Source organism: Mauremys mutica, chromosome 7, assembly GCF_020497125.1.
Source record: "Mauremys mutica isolate MM-2020 ecotype Southern chromosome 7, ASM2049712v1, whole genome shotgun sequence".
NCBI classification, from domain to species: Eukaryota; Metazoa; Chordata; order Testudines; family Geoemydidae; genus Mauremys; species Mauremys mutica.
In genome coordinates this window covers 115,842,427-115,864,465 of record NC_059078.1, presented here as the reverse complement: position 1 = coordinate 115,864,465, position 22,039 = coordinate 115,842,427, and the positions used below count along the sequence as shown (strand labels likewise).

The 22,039-nt window shown below is 40.7% G+C and overlaps 2 protein-coding genes across 5 annotated transcripts in view; one reads left to right on the top strand and one right to left on the bottom strand.

Annotated features, from left to right (window-relative positions):
- LOC123374939 overlaps nucleotides 1-22,039 on the top strand; it is a 206,680-nt gene that overhangs the window by 41,264 nt on the left and 143,377 nt on the right. The window contains exon 3 of the mRNA XM_045025336.1: nucleotides 3,738-3,932. Coding sequence (XP_044881271.1) covers nucleotides 3,930-3,932 — 3 coding nt within the window. The 5' untranslated portion in view covers nucleotides 3,738-3,929. The remainder of the gene's footprint in view (nucleotides 1-3,737; nucleotides 3,933-22,039) is intronic.
- GFRA1 (GDNF family receptor alpha 1) overlaps nucleotides 1-22,039 on the bottom strand; it is a 199,681-nt gene that overhangs the window by 37,462 nt on the left and 140,180 nt on the right. For all 4 annotated transcript variants that reach the window (XM_045025331.1, XM_045025330.1, XM_045025329.1 and 1 more), the window contains one exon: nucleotides 3,813-3,922. In XM_045025331.1, the coding sequence (XP_044881266.1) occupies nucleotides 3,813-3,922 (110 nt within the window). The remainder of the gene's footprint in view (nucleotides 1-3,812; nucleotides 3,923-22,039) is intronic.

The following is a 22,039-nucleotide window of genomic DNA, read 5'->3' as shown; positions in this document are numbered from 1 at the left end:
ACAAAATATGCCTTGTGAGGGATCATATGAAAGCTAACAACATGCTGGTTATTGATATCATTGTAAAATGCATGTGTTAACTTTATGTATGAAGTTATACATTCCCTCTGTAAGATGTTACTAAAATATGTTTAAGACAAGACAGCCTAGCCTAGGTTAAGGTGATACATAGGTCTGCCTCCCCTGGACAATGGAATATGGGTTTAACCTCTTTTTAAATATTAGCTGTAAATAAAGCTATCCAGCTAAACCAGCTGGGGTTATTTATACTGTTCCTGAACTTGAGAGACAGAAAATTAACATGGCTCCTGCACCCCAGGGGATCACAGGAGACTGAATTCCCAAGAGGGCTTCCTGACTTGTACAACAAAGAGATCCCTTTTGGGTTATAAGAAACAGACAGAGGTCCCTTCCCCACCCCTGCTTTGTCCTTCACCTTAAGGAAACAAAGAAACCAAGCGATTTGATTTCTGTGATGGGTCCTGGCCAACCCAGCAAGTGAAAAGCTGGAAAGGAGACTGTGGGTGAGAGAGGCCATCTTGAACAAAGACTGTATCTTGATAGATTAAGTTTTTGACTTTTAAACGCGTTTCCACTTTTATTTGCTTGTAACCATCTCTACACTTAGCTCGTTTACTTGGTATCACTTAATCAATTCTCTTTTGTTAATAAACTTGTTTTAGTTTTACTATAAACCAATTCTGTGCTGTGTTTGAACAGTAGAGTATATTTACCCCAGTAAATGAATAAGCTGTGATGTATTGACTTTTTAACAGAGCAGCCATCTTAGTATCTTCTGTGAATACACAGTGATAGGGGCCAGACACTGCAGAGAAACATCTCTGAGGAGCTTGGGAGCTGGAGTTTACTGAGTGTAACCTGCTAGGCAAGGCTGGGGCAAGGAGAGCCTTGAGGAGTTTCCTCGTGAGGAAGACAGATTGGTGTGGCAGGAACTGATATGAAGTGCAACTGCCAACAAAACTCACTCTTGCTGAGGCAGAGCGCTAGCACAAGTGGCTTATAAGCAGCATGTTACAGTGGTGTAGTTGGCAGGATTTACACACAGTTTATTGGGTAACAGATTCACACTTTTAGCACTAAAACTGGTTTGAAGTGATTCATATGTAAGACAGCTAGGAACATGTCAAGAGAGGTAACATAGTGGCTCATAGCTCTGGGTATCCCTAGCAGTGTGTTACAGTGTTTGATCCTGCAATCCCAGTTCACTAACACAAAATCCTATGGAATTTCAGGGAGATATAGGGAAATTAAAAGGACAGGATGTGGAAAACAAATAAGGGAAAATGCTTCAGAAAATTAATGGAAAACCTTATGTTGAATTTAATAGAGTTACACTTGTATGAAATCAGTGTGGGAGCAGAGACGGGACCAGTGTGCTTAATTTAAGAATGACTAGGGGGCTGGGTTTCACATCTTTGGATCTCCAACCTTTTTCTACATCAAATAATCATGTATTTTTTCTTTACAGGTTATCACTTTAAAACAACAAAACCCCCCAAAACCTGTATTTATTGATTTTCATTAGCTCACACACAAAACCAAAAATCCCTTCCTATAAAATATACTTTCAAACTGTGTATAGCATACCAATACAATCCAAAACCACCCCTCCGTGCAACCTATTTTCAACTTAACTGGTATAACATCTCACCTACTGCCAGTGGGCATGACTCTACTCTCATTTACACCAGTTTTCTTCTACTTCTAATTCCACTGACTTCAGTGGAGTTGCCTCTAGTTTACATCAGTGTATGTGAGAGCAGAGGCAGATCCCCTGTCCATTCCTCAGAGAACCTTCATGTTCCTGAAACAAACAGTGCAGAGGTTACAAAAATCTTGCTGCCATCTCTTCAGAATTGTATGCAACCTCTTATGAAGTACCTAAATGAAAGAGCATTCAATTTGAATGAACAGTATTTTCTCTTAACCACGCCAGCTGGAGATGCCTGGTATTTAGATGAACGAACCTGGAATAGCTTGCTACAAAGAGTTAACCAAAATTTGTCTGCTTCCCATGTATTTTATAACAGGCAGTAGGACGACTCTGGCCCCGATTCTGATCTCATCTAGACTGCAGCAAATTTGGAGTTTCTCTACTGAAGCTAATGAATTTACTCCACATCTACGCTGGTCTGACTGAGCTCAGAATCAGGATCTTGTTGTTCCACAACAAGGAAGCTTTGTTTTAGTACATTCCTCTGTTTATCTGAACTACAGCTGAGAAGTGTAAACTGCTGTAACACTAGTCGGCTCCTACCTTCATGCATGTGTCTGGGGGCTGTTAGGAGAGAAGAAAAATGTTTATTTTCCCCTTCAGAAGTTAGATCTCCTTTTGATTTCACTTCCTTAGGGACCCATTCCACGTCCCTGGTGTCAGAAAGTGTTTATGCAATGTTATACTAGTCGTGCAATATCATTGCCTATAGGAACACAAAAGCACCTCTCTATATGAACGGGGTCATCCTTAAGTTTAAATTGCAAAATGGATCCAATAAAATTCTCTACAGAAGTCACTAGGCCTAGTAACAATCTGCCAACAGCTCTTATCCAGCGTTATGCATTAGTACAAGAATTACTCCTTGCCACCCTTAATTTCATTGACTGGATCTGATTTTTCGCTCCTCAGTTCTTTGTTCACGAGTCAAATGAATTTTTATCAGTCACTGCTCCTGTGTCTTGCTTTCTGTATATTATTTTTTCTGTTAAATCTTGGACTGTGGTCTTTAAAACTACTATGTCTTTTCTTAGTAGTCACCATGTATAATTTACCTTATTCATTTTGAGGACTTGCTTTTAATTTCATTTTCCAGCAAGATCAAACCATTCTGTACATGTTTTGTTCTGGATGGTATTTCAGAAGACATTTATTTAACAGCAAGATCTGCTTCAGGGGCTCGGCTGGGGCCTTCACTCGTAACAAAAGGGGCTATGAATGCATCATGGCAGGTGCAGGCTGTGAGCTTGAAAAAAAAATATATCCTACCTAGTGACCATTTTTGTAATTTGTTTGTTTCACAGTCTTAATGCTCCCGTTTTTCTTTATTGTCCAGCCATGACATTTCTGTGGAAAGTTCCCTTCCCCGAGACGAGTTCTCCCAATCAGGAATCAAACAGCATGGGTGGGATATGAAATCTGACTTGCATATAAGTGTCCCTGGGTTGAGAGTCAGGCAGGTAGCAGCGAGCAAAATGAATTATTGGAGAAGGAGAAGATTTCAGGAGATAAGTTCATCTCCATGGACAGGCATCTCAGAAAACAGTTTGAAGGGCCACAGGAAGATCATGAAATCTACAGCTGATGGAAGTGAAATGAAACTGATTTGGTTTATTGCTGCCTCATTTTTCAATTCATGGTCAGCGTTCCCTAAATATGTCAATACCACCTGCTTTTCTGATAACAGCAAACACTAGCAAGTTTTAGTGTCACCTACTCTTTTTACTCTATTCACATTTTACTCAATGGGCCTGTCCAATATCAATCCCTTTGTTTTCAAGCTTTACTTCTACTTGCTTCCATATCGATTTTCTTCACAGTCAAGCCCATTTCTTCCCCTCATCCTCTGCCCTTCTTCTGCTTGCTACTGTACAGCTCAATTTACTCCAGAGGACTCTTAGAGTCAAAACAAAAGGCCATTGATTTAATTGGGAGAATTCTGCCTACAATGTCATGGCGCTATATGGCCCAGAGCATTAACTTTATTTTTTGTTTTCAGCAGGCCTTCAAGATGTCACTCTTTTGTTCCATTTGCAAGCAACACTCAGAGAGCACCCACTCGCCGCAAAGCTCTTACCAATAAGCCCCGAGTAAGCCAGGAGGCAGTCAGCATAGTTTTCCTTCAGACAGCTACTAATAGACCGTGACTCAGGCTGGCAGTTTGTGAAAAAATCTGCAAGGCGAGATCTGCAACATGGTAAGAAAAAAAAATGCATATCTTTAAAAATCAAGCCTCCAGGCAGCCTTACCTTTTGCACTCTTCTTTTTTTTGTCAATATTTCATCTTCTTAAATACATACATAATACACATTTAAACTGGCAAGACTCCCTTTTTAAATACGTCCCTGTCTGCTTTTGGAGTGCAGATCTGAGAAGTGTTAAGGTATGCAGTCAGCGAAGGACATTGCACATGGAAATATACACTTTATACCAAAATGAGTACTCTGCATTTCCCACCAAACACAGGCAAACAAGAGAATCCATCATTAAAGAATTCACGTTTTGTGATTCTGAACTCTGATCAGAGAGCAGGAGTATGACATCTGGAAGAAAATCTGTAGTAAGAGAACACAATATCTGCTAGAACAAGTGGTTTATTGATTATGCAGAACTATACATTTGTGCCCAAGGAGTTGCACAAGGGGTTATCATGTAATATGATCCCAAGCACTACCATCCTGGGCCTGCCCCAGTTCTGTATTAGCCCATAGAACAGGCTGGCTAAACCAGGGGAAGCAGGCCTTACCAGATAGTATAGCATACACAGTCCCCTGGAGCAACAGTACTGGAGAAAACATTTTGCCCTTGTAAAATGTGCACTTAGCAGAAGTCAACTGGATTGGAAAAAAAAAAAGAGCTGAGGGTTTAGAGTAAGGAAACCCGAGTTCAGTTCCTAGACCTGCTACTGAACTACCATGAGACCCTCACTTTGCCATTGCTCCATCTCCAAAATGGGAACATTCGTACCTACCCAACTTTGAAAAGTGCTCCGAGATCTATGAATGAAAAAGTGCTATCTGTATGCAGACTATTATTATAACTTATTTTAGAGATTCAAGAAAAAGGCTGAGAGCCAGGAACTCCTGAGTTTAATCTCAGCACTTCAAAGGCCTGATACTGCTCCCACTGAGGTCCAAGGCAAAACTCCCTTAGACTTTAATGGAGCAGGATCAAGATCCCACCATGGCCCTAAGCAAGTTACACCTTCCAGTCTCCATGTTGGCATTCTCTTACCTACCTTGGCCTATCCTCATAGTTGTTGTTTTGGTGATTTACTTGAAATTGTAGGGTAATCAGGGCAGGAATATTTTTATTTACCTATGAACGGACATGCACACCCAAGGTGTTATATAAATGAAAACTATTTAACCTCTTTGCCTCAGTTTTCTCATCTGTGAAATGGGGGTAATAGTCCTTTGCTTATATTCATTCACAGAAACATTTGAGGATTAGTTAAACTTTGCAAAGCACTTTGCAGATGCAAGGAACAGTATCTTCTATCACATTAGGTAGTTTTACAGTGTTAAAGGAAACACAGAAGTTAGTAAGAACCAACTGGTTTGGACAGGTTTTACTTTTCTATATTTGGCAGAATCCTCCAGAGACTGACTAATTTTGTTTGCTATTATGGTTTCACCGGTCTTACTAATTGGATAGAAAGTAGTGATGTGCAAACTTCAAAAGGTTCCCAGTCTAAGTTAAAGAAAGCATCCTGCTAATTAAAACTGTCTGAACTTTTTTTCAGTCTATTCCTCAGTTGCTATATGCTTCTAACCCTGTATAAATGTCTCACTGACACCAACTTGATATTTCCCCCCTTTCTCTCTTCATTCCTCTCCCCCCACACCCTCCCAAGCTCTGTGGGATCTCTGCCCTCATATTTTTTTTTTAAAAGATCTCTGTGGAGTAATGTAACTGTCTGCTGATTTTCAGGTACATCCTACTTAACGATACATGACCTCTGAATTTTCATTAACTCTTTACTGTACTTCCTGTCAGAGAATACAGTGTATGCAAGGGCTCAGCAAGTTGGCAAACTGACCTCACAGAGATCTTTTAAATGTGCAGGTTAAGAAGAGAACAATAGCATCATGAAGAAAGTTTGGGCAAGCAGTTAGACACTATGGTGTTTTCCCAATCAATACCTTAGAGACTGAGGGTATGTCTTCACTACCCGCCGGATCGGTGGGCAGTGATCGATCCAGCGGGGATCGATTTATCACGTCTAGTCTAGATGCGATAAATCGACCCCAGAGCGCTCTCCCATCAACTCCTGTACTCCAGCGCCACGAGAGGCGCAAGCAGAGTCAACTCACCGCGATTTAAGTACGTCGACTTCAGCTATGTTATTCACATAGCTGAAGTTGCGTAACTTAGATCGATCTCCCCCCCAGTATAGACCAGGGCTGAGAGAGCATGTTGGGAGATGTCTGGGAAAATGGAATCTGGGAGTTTCTTAGGTTATTACGTATAAGAAGATGTTTATAAATTGTGTTTCAGGACATAGACTAAACTCTTGTGGGTAAAGAAAGCATACTGAGTCTGTGTGGCACAAAATCTTCACAATGTGGGCAGGAAACAAAAATTGTTCCATGTGTTGTATCTGGGCCTTAAAATAGCTCCACAGATTTAAATGTCATTATTTATGTAAGTAGGCAAAACCCCCAAACAAAGGCTTTTTTTTGAGCTGCAGGAGCACAGATTAGTGTCTTGAAAATCCTCAGTACATTTTTGGCAGATGCCACAATGTTTAGAATTGTCCCATTTTCCCTTGGACTACAAGGTGCCTGCCTCCAGAACTCACTTAACATGCTCCCTCATTGCCAAATGTTTTTAAGCTCCCATAACTAACCCCCTGGATGTAACAACACTGGTCATTTACTGTACAGCCTGTTTAAAGAATATATTTGTTGTAGTAAACCCTTGAGGAGGCTCAGAAGGGCTCAACTGATCCCTAATGCATACAGCTTGAATTCTGTGTTAATTTCTGGAGAATATTTGTGGTAATGAAAGTTAACAATCTAGTAGCATCGCACATCTAAGTTTTCATAGACCAATTATAGTTCGGACAGCTGTGGTTCAAGCACCACTGCACTAGATTGCCAATAAATGTTCTCCCTGACTTGCAGGATCTTTCTGTCTCTCTCTAGAGACAAAAAGTAATTGAGTTTCCATGCTACCTTAGTTCTTAAATGCTCTTGAACAGACAACTAATTGTATCAAATACCGATGTGGATTACTTTCCAATGGAAATTAAGCTTAGGCCACCAAACTCATTTTACTTATAATCTTAGCTTTGACACAGATTTAGAGCCTCTAAATTTACAGATTATTTAAACCTGAGTCTATGGTGGAAAGAAAAGTCCTGTGATGTGTGAAATAAAAACAGAAGGTCAGATCCTCAACTGGGGTAAATTATTGTAGCTCCATTAATTTCAGCTGATCGATGCTGATTTACACTAATTGAGGATCTGGCCCAAAATGTTCTGATCACTGTGACCCAGCTGACAGCATGATCAGCCAGCCAGCCCAAACTAGTGATACAGCTCTTTAAATAAACTGGGATACAAAAATAACCTAGTCGGTGATAACCAAAGCCCTCCCTAAAGCATAGTACATCGTATTAAAACTCCTTTAGGCACAGATGACAACCCTTTTGGAGATGTTGCTGATAAGCAATGGGATAATACAAAAGACATCTGACAACAGTTACTCTGAATATTATGTTAATTTCATATTCCTTCAATGTGGCAGTTCTAACCAGTTTTTGAGTAGGGACACTATTTGGTTAAGTGTCTTGCTAATTCTCTAGTAATCTAACTGAGAATTTTGATAGTGAGTGGCATATGTAGTGTGAATGTTTGTGTTTTAGTTTACATGATTATATTTACGCAGGATGTGTGTTTATATATGTATAGTGTATATAGACAATCACAGGTGTAATGTAAAATATATAACACAACAACATTCAGAACAATGAATTCATTTCCAGTGTCCAAATCACAAATCATCCACGTGCATGGCTGCATTAATGACTTTTCCCCTCTCCTTTGGTGTAAAAAAGGAATTGAGCGCGCCACCAAAAAAATCACCTTCCAAGGAAGGAAAATAATCTCTCATTTTTGTGAGGAAAAAAAGAATTAAATGGTCCTATTGTAGTCAAATGAAATCTCCTCAAAGTAAACTGCAGATCTTCTGAAAAGTGTACCTTAAATATTGTGCATATGAACCCATTGATAAATCCTATGCAAATCTATTCAAAATAGCTACCAGTCATTTGAAGAAAAAATCCCCCAAACGTGGTACTAGTAATACCACTAGTAAAAATATTTGGAGCAGCCAAAAATACAGAAAGAACACAAGTTCAATTTTTCCTTTATGATCTTGATCTTTCAAATATTCTGAGGGATAAATGAATAAGCTTTGAAATATTGTTAAAAAAAAAGACCCCAAGGATTTTTTTTTAATCGGTCTTGTACATAAAAACAAATTCTGTGACATGGACTCACCTCATATTAGCATGCCCTGTTGCTTTAGGCAATATTAATTACACCTTTATACATTTCTTTCTGGAGTATTTTTAAAAAGCTCTTTGATGTTTTGAAATTATCTGAGGCAGTTGCCACTTTGTCTCTTTTTAAGGATGGTTAATTGAACTATGGCATTGTTTGCACAGCTGTGGGTATGTATGCCATTTATAAAACGAATGCTGTACATTTAAAAGCAGTAAGTTTTTTGCAGTATTCAGTGAGTTATGCAAAACTTCTCCGTGTATTTCATTATTTGGAGGCGAACTTTGGCCTACAGGTGAATAGATCACTGATGAAAGAAGGTCCAAAGCACTTGAAATTTGTGGGTAAGAAATACACTTATGGAAATGAACCATTTGAAAAGTTCTTAAAACTCTGTTGATGTGACTACTTAAAATATTCAAAAGGTGTCATAGTTGCAGGATAACCTGATAATCAGAAGCAATACTCTCTGTAATAAAGCAGGGATAGTCATGAGTGGCAGTAAGAAAGAAGTATGGCAATGGGTAGTGGTGGTTAGAGGCACAACTATTGTCTAGCAGTTTTTACACTCGGGGAAATATTTCCATTGACTTCACTGGGGCCAGGATGTCCAAATCATAGAATCATAGAATCATAGAACTTAAGATCAGAAGGGACCATTATGATCATCTAGTCTGACCTCCCGCAAGATGCAGGCCACAAAAGCTGACCCACCCACTCCTGAAATAATTCTCTCCCTTGACTCAGCTGTTGAAGTCCCCAAATCCGGATTTAAAGACTTCAAGTAGCAGATAATCCTCCAGCAAGCGACCCCTGCCCCATGCTGCGGAGGAAGGTGAAAAACCTCCAGGGCCACTGCCAATCTACCCTGGAGGAAAATTCCTTCCCGACCCCAAATATGGCGATCAGCTGAACCCCGAGCATGCGGGCAAGACTCTCCAGCCAGACACTCCGGAAAAAGACTTTCAATATCCCAACATTGACCCTCGGTACTAATTACCAGTGGTCGCACATTATTGACCTATTGACTAAATCACGTTATCCTATCAAACCATTCCGTCCATAAACTTATCAAGCTTAATCTTAAAGCCAGAGAGGTCCTTCGCCCCCACTGTTTCCCTCGGTAGGCTGTTCCAGAATTTCACTCCCCTGATGGTTAGAAACCTTCGTCTAATTTCAAGCCTAAACTTCCCGACTGCCAATTTATATCCATTTGTTCTTGTGTCCACGTTAGTACTGAGCTGAAATAATTCCTCTCCCTCCCTGGTATTTATCCCTCTGATATATTTAAAGAGAGCAATCATATCTCCTCTCAACCTTCTTTTGGTTAAGGAAAACAAACCGAGCTCCTCGAGTCTCCTTTCATACGACAGGCTTTCCATTCCTCGGATCATTCTAGTGGCCCTTCTTTATACCCGTTCCAGTTTGAATTCATCCTTCTTAAACATGGGAGACCAAAACTGCACACAGTACTCCAAATGAGGTCACACCAACGCCTTGTATAACGGGACTAGCACCTCCTTATCTCTACTAGAAATACCTCACCTAATGCATCCCAAGACCGCATTAGCTTTTTTAACGGCCACATCACATTGCCGACTCATAGTCATCCTGTGATCAACCAGGACTCCGAGGTCCTTCTCCTCTTCCGTTACTTCCAACTGGTGCGTCCTCAGCTTATAACTAAAATTCCTGTTAGTCATCCCTAAATGCATAACCTTACACTTCTCACTATTGAATTTCATCCTATTACTAATACTCCAGTTTACAAGGTCATCCAAATCTCCCTGGAGGATATCCCGATCCTTCTCCGAATTGGCAATACCTCCCAACTTCGTGTCATCTGCAAACTTTATCAGCCCACTCCTACTTTTGGTTCCGAGGTCAGTGATAAATAGATTGAATAAGATCGGACCCAAAACCGAACCTTGAGGAACTCCAAACCTTGAGGGTTTGGAGGAATGATATAGGGGGGGAAAAAAAACCCAGACAGAATAAACCTGAGGTGAAATTGTGCCCCAGTGAAGTTAATGAAAGCCTTTCCATTGACTTAAATGGGAGCAGAGTTTCATCCCCAAAAGAGGAGAGATTTGGAGAAGAGACCATGAAGTCTCATGGAAGTAGGAACTAAAGACAGACATGGCACTAGCTGGTTGCTCAAAGAGATGCACGGAGAGGTTGTGAAGAAAAAGGGAGAGTCTTCATGACCAAAATGGACTGTTGAAAGCTCTAACCTTAAGTGTACATGATATATGTTAAGATATGATTCACATACCTACTTAGAAGACATTAATGTTTTCTCAGTTTTTCCCTTTAGTATATTATATGGATGACTAATAAACTTTTTTAATTCTCTATTAACTAACATGATTTTCTATACTTTTTTTGTGGGGGAGGGACATCCTAAAGGAGACCTTGATCTGATTATTTGTACTTTGACCAAAACAGACATCTGAATAGGAGGAATTGACCAAAATGGGATACTATTAAGTTTCCAAAGGACTTAATTATTAATTATTATTCAGCATTTAGTAAATGTCCATCATGCTGAATAAGTCCATCATGGTGCTTGGTACTGTATAGTAAAAGAGAGCAAGGAACACTTCCTGGCACTGTAAATTTATCCATTTAGTTTTAATTCTGGTGAATTATTTTCACTTAGCATAGGAAAATTCTTTGTTGCAGCTGATATATTTCTACTACAGTAGTGCCTAGAGACCCTAACCCAGACTACAGTCTAATTGTGCTAGGCACTGTACATACACAAAGCAAGAGACGGCCCTTCCTCCACAAAGAATTTACTTTGGAAGTAAACAGAACAAAGAGTGGGGAAAGGAAGTATTATCTCATTGTACAGATGCGGAACTGAGAAATTCACTGCTTTGTTTAAAGCCATACACAGTGTCTGTTGCAGAGCAGAGAATTAAACACAGAGCTCCTGAGTCCTAGTCTACCTTCCAAAACTACAAAACCTTCCTCTCTCATGCTTTAATGCTTACATCTGTAAATGACAACATGAGGCATTATCAGGAGTACGTTCACACACAAAGAAAGCGCATAAATTGTACCAATTGTGATGCTGTTTTAAGGGAAATACAGAGACTTTAAAATTATATGGGATTAAACACTACAACCCAGACTCTGGTGGCGAATTAGCAGGTCATATCTCCATGAAGAGAGTAATTTTTTTGGTACCTGTGAGTACAAAAGATTAGTGTGTACTCTACTAACACACATATTTAGTTGCTATCATCTATTTTCAGTTTCTTCTGTAACTCACTGTATTAAGAAGCTATGGGATATAGGCCCTGATTCAGGAAAACATCCCTAATTCAGAAGAACACTAAAGAACAGACTTAAAATTAAATTTAAAGCTAAATAAGTCTTAAATGCTTTCCTGAATAAGAGCCATAAATATCTTTTATCTGGGCCTTTAAAAATCTGGTCATGGGTGCCTAAAGATGCAGGTAGGCACCTATTGGGATTTTCAAAATCTGGGGTGGGATCAGCAAATGGATTTAAATATTGCAAGGCTGAATGCCCTACTTTTAGGTGCTTTGGAAAAAATCACAAGAACAATTGTCTGTGCTAGCCAATGGAAGATACCAACCAGAGGTTGTGTGTGCTAAGACCTAGGTGCTGAACTCTAAGAAGGGCTAAGTCTGGGCTGCAGGGACATGTCTATCTCTGCTTCCGAACCATGAGTTGGGGGAAGAGAGGTGTTTGGCTATCTAAATTGTGTGTGGGGCCTGAAACAAAACAGCGGAGGAGAAAGACCTCCTTTATAACCTTAACATAGTAAATAGGGTACTCACTCAGGATATGAGTGATCTCTGGTACAAAGTCCCCTCCTCCTGAAACCTCTCGGGTGAGAATGCCCTAACCACTGGGCTATAGAGTCATTCTAGCTTTTTCACAGGCCCAACTGATATTTAATTATTTAACTGAAGTGAAACAACTTCAATAAGAGAGATTGAGGCAGATTTACGTCAGAATATTCCATGGCCTAGTGGTTAGGGCACTCACCTAAGAGACAGATGATCTCTCTTCAAATCCCTTCTCTCCCTCAGGAGGGGGACCTTGAACCACAGATCTCCCACATCCTGGATGAGCAATCTATCTACTAGGCTAAGAGTTATAAGGGATGCTGTCCTCCCTGCCCAGCTGTTGTGTATGAACTGGACTGAGGGACCTGATCCAGTAGGCAGCCTCTGAGTATGGCTACCAAATCAAGCCCCCACGTGCGACTTAAGTGACTGAATACTTACCATCCCTGGTTTGTGAATTGCTCTAAGACTTTGGCAGGAGATAGGCACTCAGAAGGAGGCAGCAGTAGGCATGCAGAGAGGCAGAAATACAGGCACCTAGAGAACTTTTATTGCAAAATACTTAGGCACCTGCACGCACAGGGTTAGGCGGCAGCCAAGTGGGACTTTTGTGGATTGCTGAGGTACCTAAAAATGGGGCTTTTGTGAACCACACCACAGCTGCCTTTCTCCACTGAGTGTCTTTCCTTTTGCAAACTGGGAGTGTACCACTGCCCTCCTTTGGACAGAATTTCAAAACTGTTTACGTGCACGAGACCATACAGGAGTTTGTGGTGGATCTGAGTGGACACTGCTAAAAACATGATTTATTCACTTGTTACGGCAAGTAGATAATTTGTCCCCAAAGTCCATAAGTTTGGTCAGTAAATGAGGTAAAGAGCAATTTCCAGATGTGACAAGCTTAGCAAGGATACTCGATAGGCTGCCATTTGGATTCAGCGAAGATGCTGCCTATGGATTACGTTTCCATTTCTGTCTCAGTTGCACAAATGTACAGAGTGCACAGACACCAGTCGAGCCACCCTGGTGACTACGCTAATTAATCAAACCTGCTCTAGTGTCTGCCAAATGGTGTCTAGACACAACACAGCCACTTTAAGGGATGTGCTGCATTAAAATTCAAACAGCAAGATATCATACCTTGGATACTGGAAAATTTCAGGCTAAGTACATGAATATGTGTATACAGTGATTTCAGTCACATCAAACTAGAAAAGCCAAGCTGAAATATACCATTCCTCTCTAGTACGAAGCAAATAAAGTGGCCTCGTCTGTGGCACTGTGCAACATGTAGCCACTTAGTTCATTTGATCATTGAGGTGTGTTAGTGTCATGGTGAACTCATATGTTATGACGTATATAATCAATGTGTGATGAATAGATAAGTAGGATAGGACTATTGACAAGTATTTAGGAGCGATGAGTGTGTATTAGGTATATGAGTAAAGAATGGCTGTAATGCAAGACCTACAGGCTGAGGCCTCTAAGATTTCAGCTTAGCCACACTATGCTTAAGGAAGCTAGACATAAATGGGTGACCTAAGAATAACCCTGTGTCAGTAAAGTCACACAATTATGGGAAAGAATGGGCCAATAGGTGATGATTCAGTAAGTATGCTGTAATGTACTCATCTAGAAAGTCAAGAACGCACGACACCTGATTATAACATAACAGCAAGATCTGTTTTGAACACAGTTTACCTTGGAAACAGGTTGACATAAATGTTAATAAGATGCTAATAAGGAAAAGGGGAACTAAGAGAACAACCTATGATAATCAGGGAGACCCAAAATTTATTGGGTGTGGACGTACAGATAAGGAAAAGGAGGGTTGGAACCCTCATGCATATGCATAAGGTGTTAGATGTGGGGTCAGAACAATACGATAAAAGGAGGTCCCCTGATTGGGCTAGAGTGGGAAGATCTCATTGGGAAGGTCCCAGCAGAAACCCTCTATCGATGACCACCTGTTGAGAGATCCACCCAACTATGAAATCTTTGGGTATGTGAGTATGGATATGGTATTGCCCAGTGCACAGACTCTCAGGTTTTGTATGTGTGTAACTTACAGAGGCGGCTCCAGGCACCAGCATGCCAAGCGCATGCTTGGGGCGGCAAGCCACGGGGGGCACTTTGCCGGTCGCCGCGAGGGCGGCAGGCAGGTTGCCTTCGGTGGCATGCCTGCGGAGTGTCTGCTGGTCCCGCGGCTTTGGCGGACCTTCCGCAGGCATGCTGCCGAATCCGCGGGACCGGGGACCTCCTGCAGGCAAGCTGCCGAAGGCAGCCTGCCTGCAGTGCTTGGGGTGGCAAAATACCTAGAGCCCCCCTGGTAACTTATAACTAAGGACATGATTTTGTCATGGGATCACTGATTCTGTGACTTTAAGAGACCTCCATGACTTCTTCAGCCGCATGCCCCGGGGTGGCGGGGCCCCAGAGCACTCAAACCCCTCAGGCTTCAGTGCCCCCCACTCCAGTCCAGTCCAGCATCAACAATATTGAGCACATACACAATTTCAAATAAGAAAAACTGACAATTACTGTTGCAGTTAAGCTAACATGGGGTCTTTGTTTCAATGATGTAATACAAGTCATTAAGACATTTGGTCCCTAGTCTCTGATTCCTCCTTTATGGTGTTTTCCCAGTCTCAGTCCCACTGACTATAAAATTACAGTCTGAATTACATATTGAGAGCCAACCCACTGATTCAGTCTGGGTTACTTGGGCAGCTCTAGCTTCTCTCTGCAGGGCTGGGTTGGCTCTGACTGGTGCTTTACTTGTCAGGGCACAAGACCATACTTTGTGTCTCAACAATATAGATATTCACACAGATATCTTACTTAATTCTAAGCAATTCTAATTCTTGTTAGAATAACAAGAGTAAGGCAGCAGTCTTTTAGGCAAGTAGCAAACTTCCCTATCCCCTTAACTATAACCCAATGCTATATAGGTAAAAAAAAATTACTTATTTTCCTTCTTGGGACTAAGGACTTTACAGATACCTTAACATATAACTGTGAGGGCCAATTCACCTGTAAAATGACAGGAAAGTGTATTGAGATCCAACCCACAGATTCATTCTGGTTACTGCTGGCAGCCTTATCTTCTCCCTGAGTTGGATCATCTGACTGGTGCTCAAAATGCCTGCCAGTTTTGCACCCCTAACAGAACTCACTATTGACTGGTCAGGGCTTTCAGCTTCAAATTAAGGCTGTGTGCATGCGTTTACAGGAATGATTGCCCTTAAAGACTTCCAAGCTAGCTTCAAAACAGCTACTGAACATGGTTAATAGTTTCCTGCACTCCCTCTATTCTGCTGAAATAGCAACTGGGAATGGTTGGGTCATTACACTAATTGAATCTATTTCCCTATGTTAAGTTCTCCTCACACCATCTATGGGTCATCTTAATTATCGCTTCAAAAAGTTTTTTTTCCTCCTGCTGATGATAGCTCATCTCAATTGATTAGACTTTTCCTGTTGTTATGCATACTTCCACCTTTTCATGTTCTCTGTATGTATAAATGTCTCCTGTCTGTGTGTTCCATTCTATGCATCCGAAGAAGTGAGCTATAGCTCACGAAAGCTCATGCTAAAATAAATTTGTTAGTCTTTAAGGTGCCACAAGTACTCCTGTTCTTTTTGCGGATACAGACTAACACGGCTGCTACTCTGAAACCTACTCATTTACAGTCACTAAAGCCTCTATACTGCCACCTTATCTGGGAATGTTTGGTCAATTCAGAGCAAGAAGAAACAGCAGCTGTAATTATAGAAATGAGGTTTCTGACTGAACACCAAGAAAAAGTGGGGGAGGGAGAAAGAAGGAAAGACAGAAAAGGGGGTTACACTAGCACCTGTGGTTTCTATTTTGACTTGTCTGTGCTGACTTTTTTCCTTCAGTACCTCTAAACTTGCATGCTTTTAACTGGTATCATATTTACTTATTTAAATTCACACACTCCTGGGTAGTTGGGCACAACTATGAATTTTAACAGGTCTTAATTAGTTTTTAAAAACTTATGAAATACCTTTATATACGTTAATTAACCAGCAGCTCTATTAACGTCACTGAAAAAATGAGTGTTTGGGGTTGTTTTTTTTTTTTGAGGGGGGGGAGTGGGGGAAGGCTTCCCTTCAAACATTTACTTGTGTTTTCTTTTTTTGGTGAGGGGAAAAAAGCCAGAAATAGTGAAGATTAAATGAATTTACATTTTCCCTCCCCAAGCTGAGTATAGAATGCTGTTTCTCCATATTAGCTGATAACAGGCAACTTCTGTATTACAAGTAACATACAGAACCTTGGACTTCAGGAGCTGATTTTCAACTATTTTCTTATTATTTATTGAATGTATCACACAGATATTCCATTCCTGATTTAATTTATCTTAAAAAAAAAGTTAGTTCATCTTACATAAAATAAGTATCAGTGAAAAAGTCAATTAGAACACAAGTATTTCCATAAAAACACATATATACAAAATGCACTTTTAAAACTGACAATACGTACCTACATTCGGTTAAGTGTGGTTTTCCGTTTTTGCATAACTACGCTTCTTTTCCTAAGTAACAATGATTCTGAACCAGTTCTCAAACTGTGGGTCAGGACCCCCTTTGAATGGATTTGCCAGGGCTGGCTTAGACTTGCTGGGGCCCGGGGCTGAAGCCCGAGCCCCACTACCCAGGGTTGAAGCCAAGCCCGAGGCTCCAGCCCTTGGCAGCAGGACTCAGGTTACAGGCCCCCTACCTGGGGCTGAAGCCCTGGAGCTTCACAGCTTTGACCCCACTGCCCAAAGCGGTGGGGCTCAGGCTTTGCCCTGCCCACTTTCCCCCTTCCCAGGGCAGTGGGGCTTGGGTGGGCTCAGGCTTTGGTCCCCCCTCCTAGGGTCGTGAAGTAATTTTTGTTGTCAGAAGGGGGTCACGGTGCAATGAAGTTTGAGAATCGCTGGTCTAAAACAATAAATATATCCCTGTCTCCTGGTATGTTTTGCTACTGCATTTTAAGCAAAGCAAGATAAGCCAAGTCAGCACTGCAGGAATTTTTCTTTATTTCCTCTTCTCTTGCATAGGTTAATCACTTGGGACACAACATATCCTTATACTCGATGTCTAGTACAACGAGACAAAAGAACTCACCAGAACTGTAATCCAATGATCGTCAGTGTTAGTTTAAACCCCTGAGTACCATAAGATCATGTATTAGTGCAGTTTTAATTTAAGGTAACCATGTCTCCACTGGGTCTTAAGAGAAACTACCACTCTCAGACGCGAGTCTAAATCAATATGATTTATTTGTGATAGGGTAATATAAATATTTTATACTACTGACCTTTCTGTGTAATAAAACAATTTTCAAAAATATGGTGCAAATTATGGATACAGGATAAAGTAATAAAGCATTAGAACAGTAATTTTCTGGTACAGTGACACAAAACAGAATTTTCAGTTTTCAAAAAATTAGTCCAGACCATATTTTCTAGAGGCCTGTTTGAGAGAACATCTGGAAAGCATTCCACAGGAAATCAAACCTATATTAAATATGTGTTGTGGAGTTCTGTTTCCTTGCATTGACTTTAAACATGTAGAATGTGTTTCTGTTTCCCCGACTGCAAACGAAACACTCGCTTGAGAATCTTCTACAAAATTATCAGTTGAACTTTAACTGTAGGTTGGAAAGATTATTTTTCTTTCAACTTTATAGTTAAGGTGACAACATATTCATTTCAAAATTGACTGAAGCAAAAGGGTACAACATCTGAAATGAAAGCACTGAAAATAAGCAGCATTCTCAAGTCTCCCAATACATCTGGCACTGCATTCAGGCTATGTTTCCTGACAAAGGGTGCTTGTAAGTTTTATAGCCTGTCACTGCAACAAAGCTTTCCAAAAACATGAACAAATCCACTAGATAACTTTTCATAAAGCAGCTTTTGTATATTTTCATTTCATTTCTTTATGCTATTTAATTTGTGACTTGTAATATAAATGACTACATCATGTTTAAGGATGTCCACTTTTCAGAGTGTCTCTTGAAAGAATGTTACTTAAGAAAGAACTAGTCCATTATGGATGGAGCTGTTCTCACTTTATTACATGGGCAGCCAGGAGTGTCTTTGAATTACAGGCTGGGAACCTAGGGAAGCCGTTGTCTCTTTCAAAAAAGTACCCGGGGATATTGATGCAATTGCAGTACTTTGGGTGTACCACTGGACCTTACGTATTTATCTAAGGCTGCATCACAAGTGAGCACTGAATGGGTGCAATATCAAAGCACCTGGGAGAGAAGACTGTGGCAATATCATCTGTAAACACTAGAGTAAATTATAATGCAATGCAGCTGACCCACAGGAAACTATTATATGGTTTGGAGACTGTGCAAACCCTCTTAAAACCTATTTATGGTCTCTGTACTTCTGTCTACCAAGAAATCTACTGGGGGTAGATCCTCAGCTCTGTTAAGGCTGTGCACTCTGGTGGTGCACAGGCCTTAAAGCTGGCATAACTAGTTAACTAGGGAGACCCTTGCTATTTGTAAATCCCTGGTGTCACTGGACTGCCATACATGGTTCTGTCCTCTTTTGGCATAGCAGGTGTGACCGGGGAAAAGAGAGGGTGACCAGAGTGCTCCTGCATTCTGGCTATCCATGGCGGACTGTGGGAAACTAGTACACCTTGAACTAGTCCTGAAGCTGCTCCAGGATGTTCTTCAGGACTGATCCAGCAACTATCAGTCCAAGGATCACAGGTGCATAAAGGTTGCTTACTGTTACCTTTGTGGGTCCCACTTTCCCAGAAGCCAATGGGTGAGCAAAACAGCCAGAACTAAACATCTGTAACTACTGTGGAGGAAAAATGGTCTGGGGCCTAAACTTTGGCTAAACTTTGGTCAAGTGAACTGTATGTATGGTCAGGAGAACTGTATGTGTGGCCTGGAGGAAGGAGAAAAGGGAGGTGGGAAGGAGAAGGGTAGACAAAAAATCATAAAAGCAGAACTAACTGTAGAAATGATAAAAGTAGAATTAACCTTTGTAACAGACTATGATTAAAAGATGCCTGGTGACACAGCAAGAAACCACAAAGGGCAAAACTAAGAAAAACAGGAAGGCTTGCTTTGCTGTATTCCTTATATGGATGTAAAACTTTAAGGAAGTATATGTGATTGTTGTGGTTTTATCTTATATAAGCTCTCACATTTTACCTGTCGGTGGGGTTCAGCTGCCTTGGCTGACTCCCCCATGCATGCATATTTGATTGATCAATAAAGGAGCCTCAGGCTGTCTGATCCAAAATCAACTGTGTGGTCAATTTTCCACAACACTACTAAACTAGCTAACCCAGAACTCCTCTCGCTCAAAATGTTTTACTTGCTTTTAACAGATACATGAGTGTTTAATGTGATAAAAGAAATAATCAATGTATTTTGTACCCATATATTATTACAATACACTTCTCGCACCAATGTCGGGATACAGAGCAGAAACCAGTCTCTTCCATCCTCTCTGTATTTAGTTGTTGCTTCCATCTGCTTTGGGCTTGAGATAGATTGTTCTGTCCTCCTGCCAAGGGTGGTTCTTAAGGTTTCTCTTGGGCTCCCTCATTTCCTCAAACTAGTTGGTTTCCACTTGACAGTGTCATGCAGAAGTCTGTGTGTTGGCATCCAGAGTACATGCCCCATATATGCCCGATGCTTCCTTCTAATTCTAGGAGAGACAAGTTGCTGGTTGGCAATTTCTCTGATTGCTTCATTGGCAATGAAGTCTCCCTGTCTAATGCCCAGTATCTTATTGTGACACTCTGTACCTCAAAGGAGCACCCTGAAACCCGCATACTCACCACTGTGATATGATATGTTTTGTACAAAGTATGTCTTGTGAGGTATCATTTTGTAAGTCATGATCTATTGAACAACAATAAACTGTTGGATAGCACGTACTATTGCTGTATGTGTTACTGAAATATGTTATGAGGTCAGGAACACCCACAACCAGCCTTTCAGTTACAACAAAAGAGTAACTGGTCGTTAATGGCTAATCAACACCGAATCCACTATCCCAGAGACTTCTTGAAGAAGGCATGTACACTGCTTGACCAATAGGGACTGACTGACCCCCACACCACAGAAAGAATCTTTCTAGCTGTTGGAAGAGGTATAAAAAGAGAGAAAGTGACCTCATTTGGTCTCTTTTCCTGCAACTCAACACCTGGATGAATGTCTGGAGGACAAAAACCTCGAAATGGGGAAGTCTGGTCCCAGGCTGGAAGGTAGTCCCACCCGGTGCATTGAAGAGCTGTAACCTGCTTGTACCATCTGTCAGGCTGAGAAAAGCGGTTTGAGTCAACTCTGGCTTAGGCTAGGCTAAAGGTTTAAGATTTAGAATGAGTGTTTGCTTTTATTTTCTTAAGATAACTATCTCTGACCTTTATGTCTACCACTTATATTTTCCTAAAATATATCTTTCTGTAGTTAATAAACTTATTTTAATGCTTTATGCTTGCCAGTGAGTTGGTCTAAAATACTCGGGAAATCTCAGCTTAGATTAACAAAGGCTGGTGCATATCCACTTTCCTTTGATGAAGTGGTGAACTAGGTAAGGAACTTACACTGGTCAGGCTTCTGACCAGTGCAAGACGGTTCAGTTCAGGGGTGAAAGATTGAGGAGATGGGGGGAATTGGCTGGAGCCTCCCTATTGATTGTTCACGAGTAGCTGGGGGATCATTCATACAACTCAGTTGGGTGTGTCCCTGGCTGTGGATGTCTGTGTGAGTGCAGTGCCTGTCAGAGGCTTGTAGCTTGACATCAGTCTCACAACAGTGTGAAAGGCAACCCAGGATGATGGGTTTGGTGAGCTCAGCGGTCCCACCGTCTGTGTTGCACCCCGGGGACCTGTCACACTTACACGGGCATTTATTTTGTAGGCACTTATTTTTCTAACATATTAATAGATGTCCAGCTCTCACAGATGTATGTTAGCGCTGAGATTATGTTTGAGTTGAAAATTCTCCATTTTGTTTTGGTTCTCTATATCATTGATTTCCATACATTGTTGAGCGTAGTGAATGTTGTGGATGCCTTTCCTAACCTTGATGTCACATCTTTCTTGAGGTCTCCATTGGCTGGCTTGGTGCTGCCCAGATAAAGGAATTGTTCTACTTTTTTGATATTTTCGCCTCCTAGTATGATGTTACTGTTCAATGTCCGGATTTCAAGGAAGTGTTGGGATAACTGATTTTGAGCCATACTTGTCCTGCTGTTTTTGCAAAGGTGTCTGTCTTTGTAGCTTTGCACGGGTGTTGCTCAATATCATCAAGAAAGTCTAGGTCTCCAGGCATTTGCCATCTATCCACACTATGCTAGTGTTTGTATTATTTCTACCCATTACTATGAGAAAATACTTAAAAGTAGAGATTTGAAAGTATAACATTTTTACCAATATCAAAATGTTGATGTGCAAGACTTGCTAGTATTTTGTCTCAGCTGAAAATATCCATAATGGCAACTATGGCCAAGAATATATGAATGTAAGATCATATGTTAATACTAGGTAGGGTCACAGTCAAATGGTACAGTAAATTTGTACAGTGAACATACACCATGAAACTTTCTCCATGTCACTTATTTCAGAGCTAGAAGAAAATCAAAGACTCACACATAACTAGCTCAAGTCTAACTATGCCTTGTATTCTCTGTAGATATCAGTACCTTACTTCAAATCTGGATTCTATGCAACAGAAGCAGGAACACAAAGATGGCAGTATTTAAAATTAATGAAAGTGAAGTTAGAATATCTAAAATTCACAAATATCTAAGTGCATGTCAAAGTGCTCTGATGAGAAACAGGTAATCATCTACTAGTTTCAGTGCTTACGTTGTCATTGAGCTGTTTTAAAATATGAGCTGCAATTAGAAATATTCTCACTGTGGTCTTATGTAGAGGGATATACATAACCTTTACTAAGTCCAATA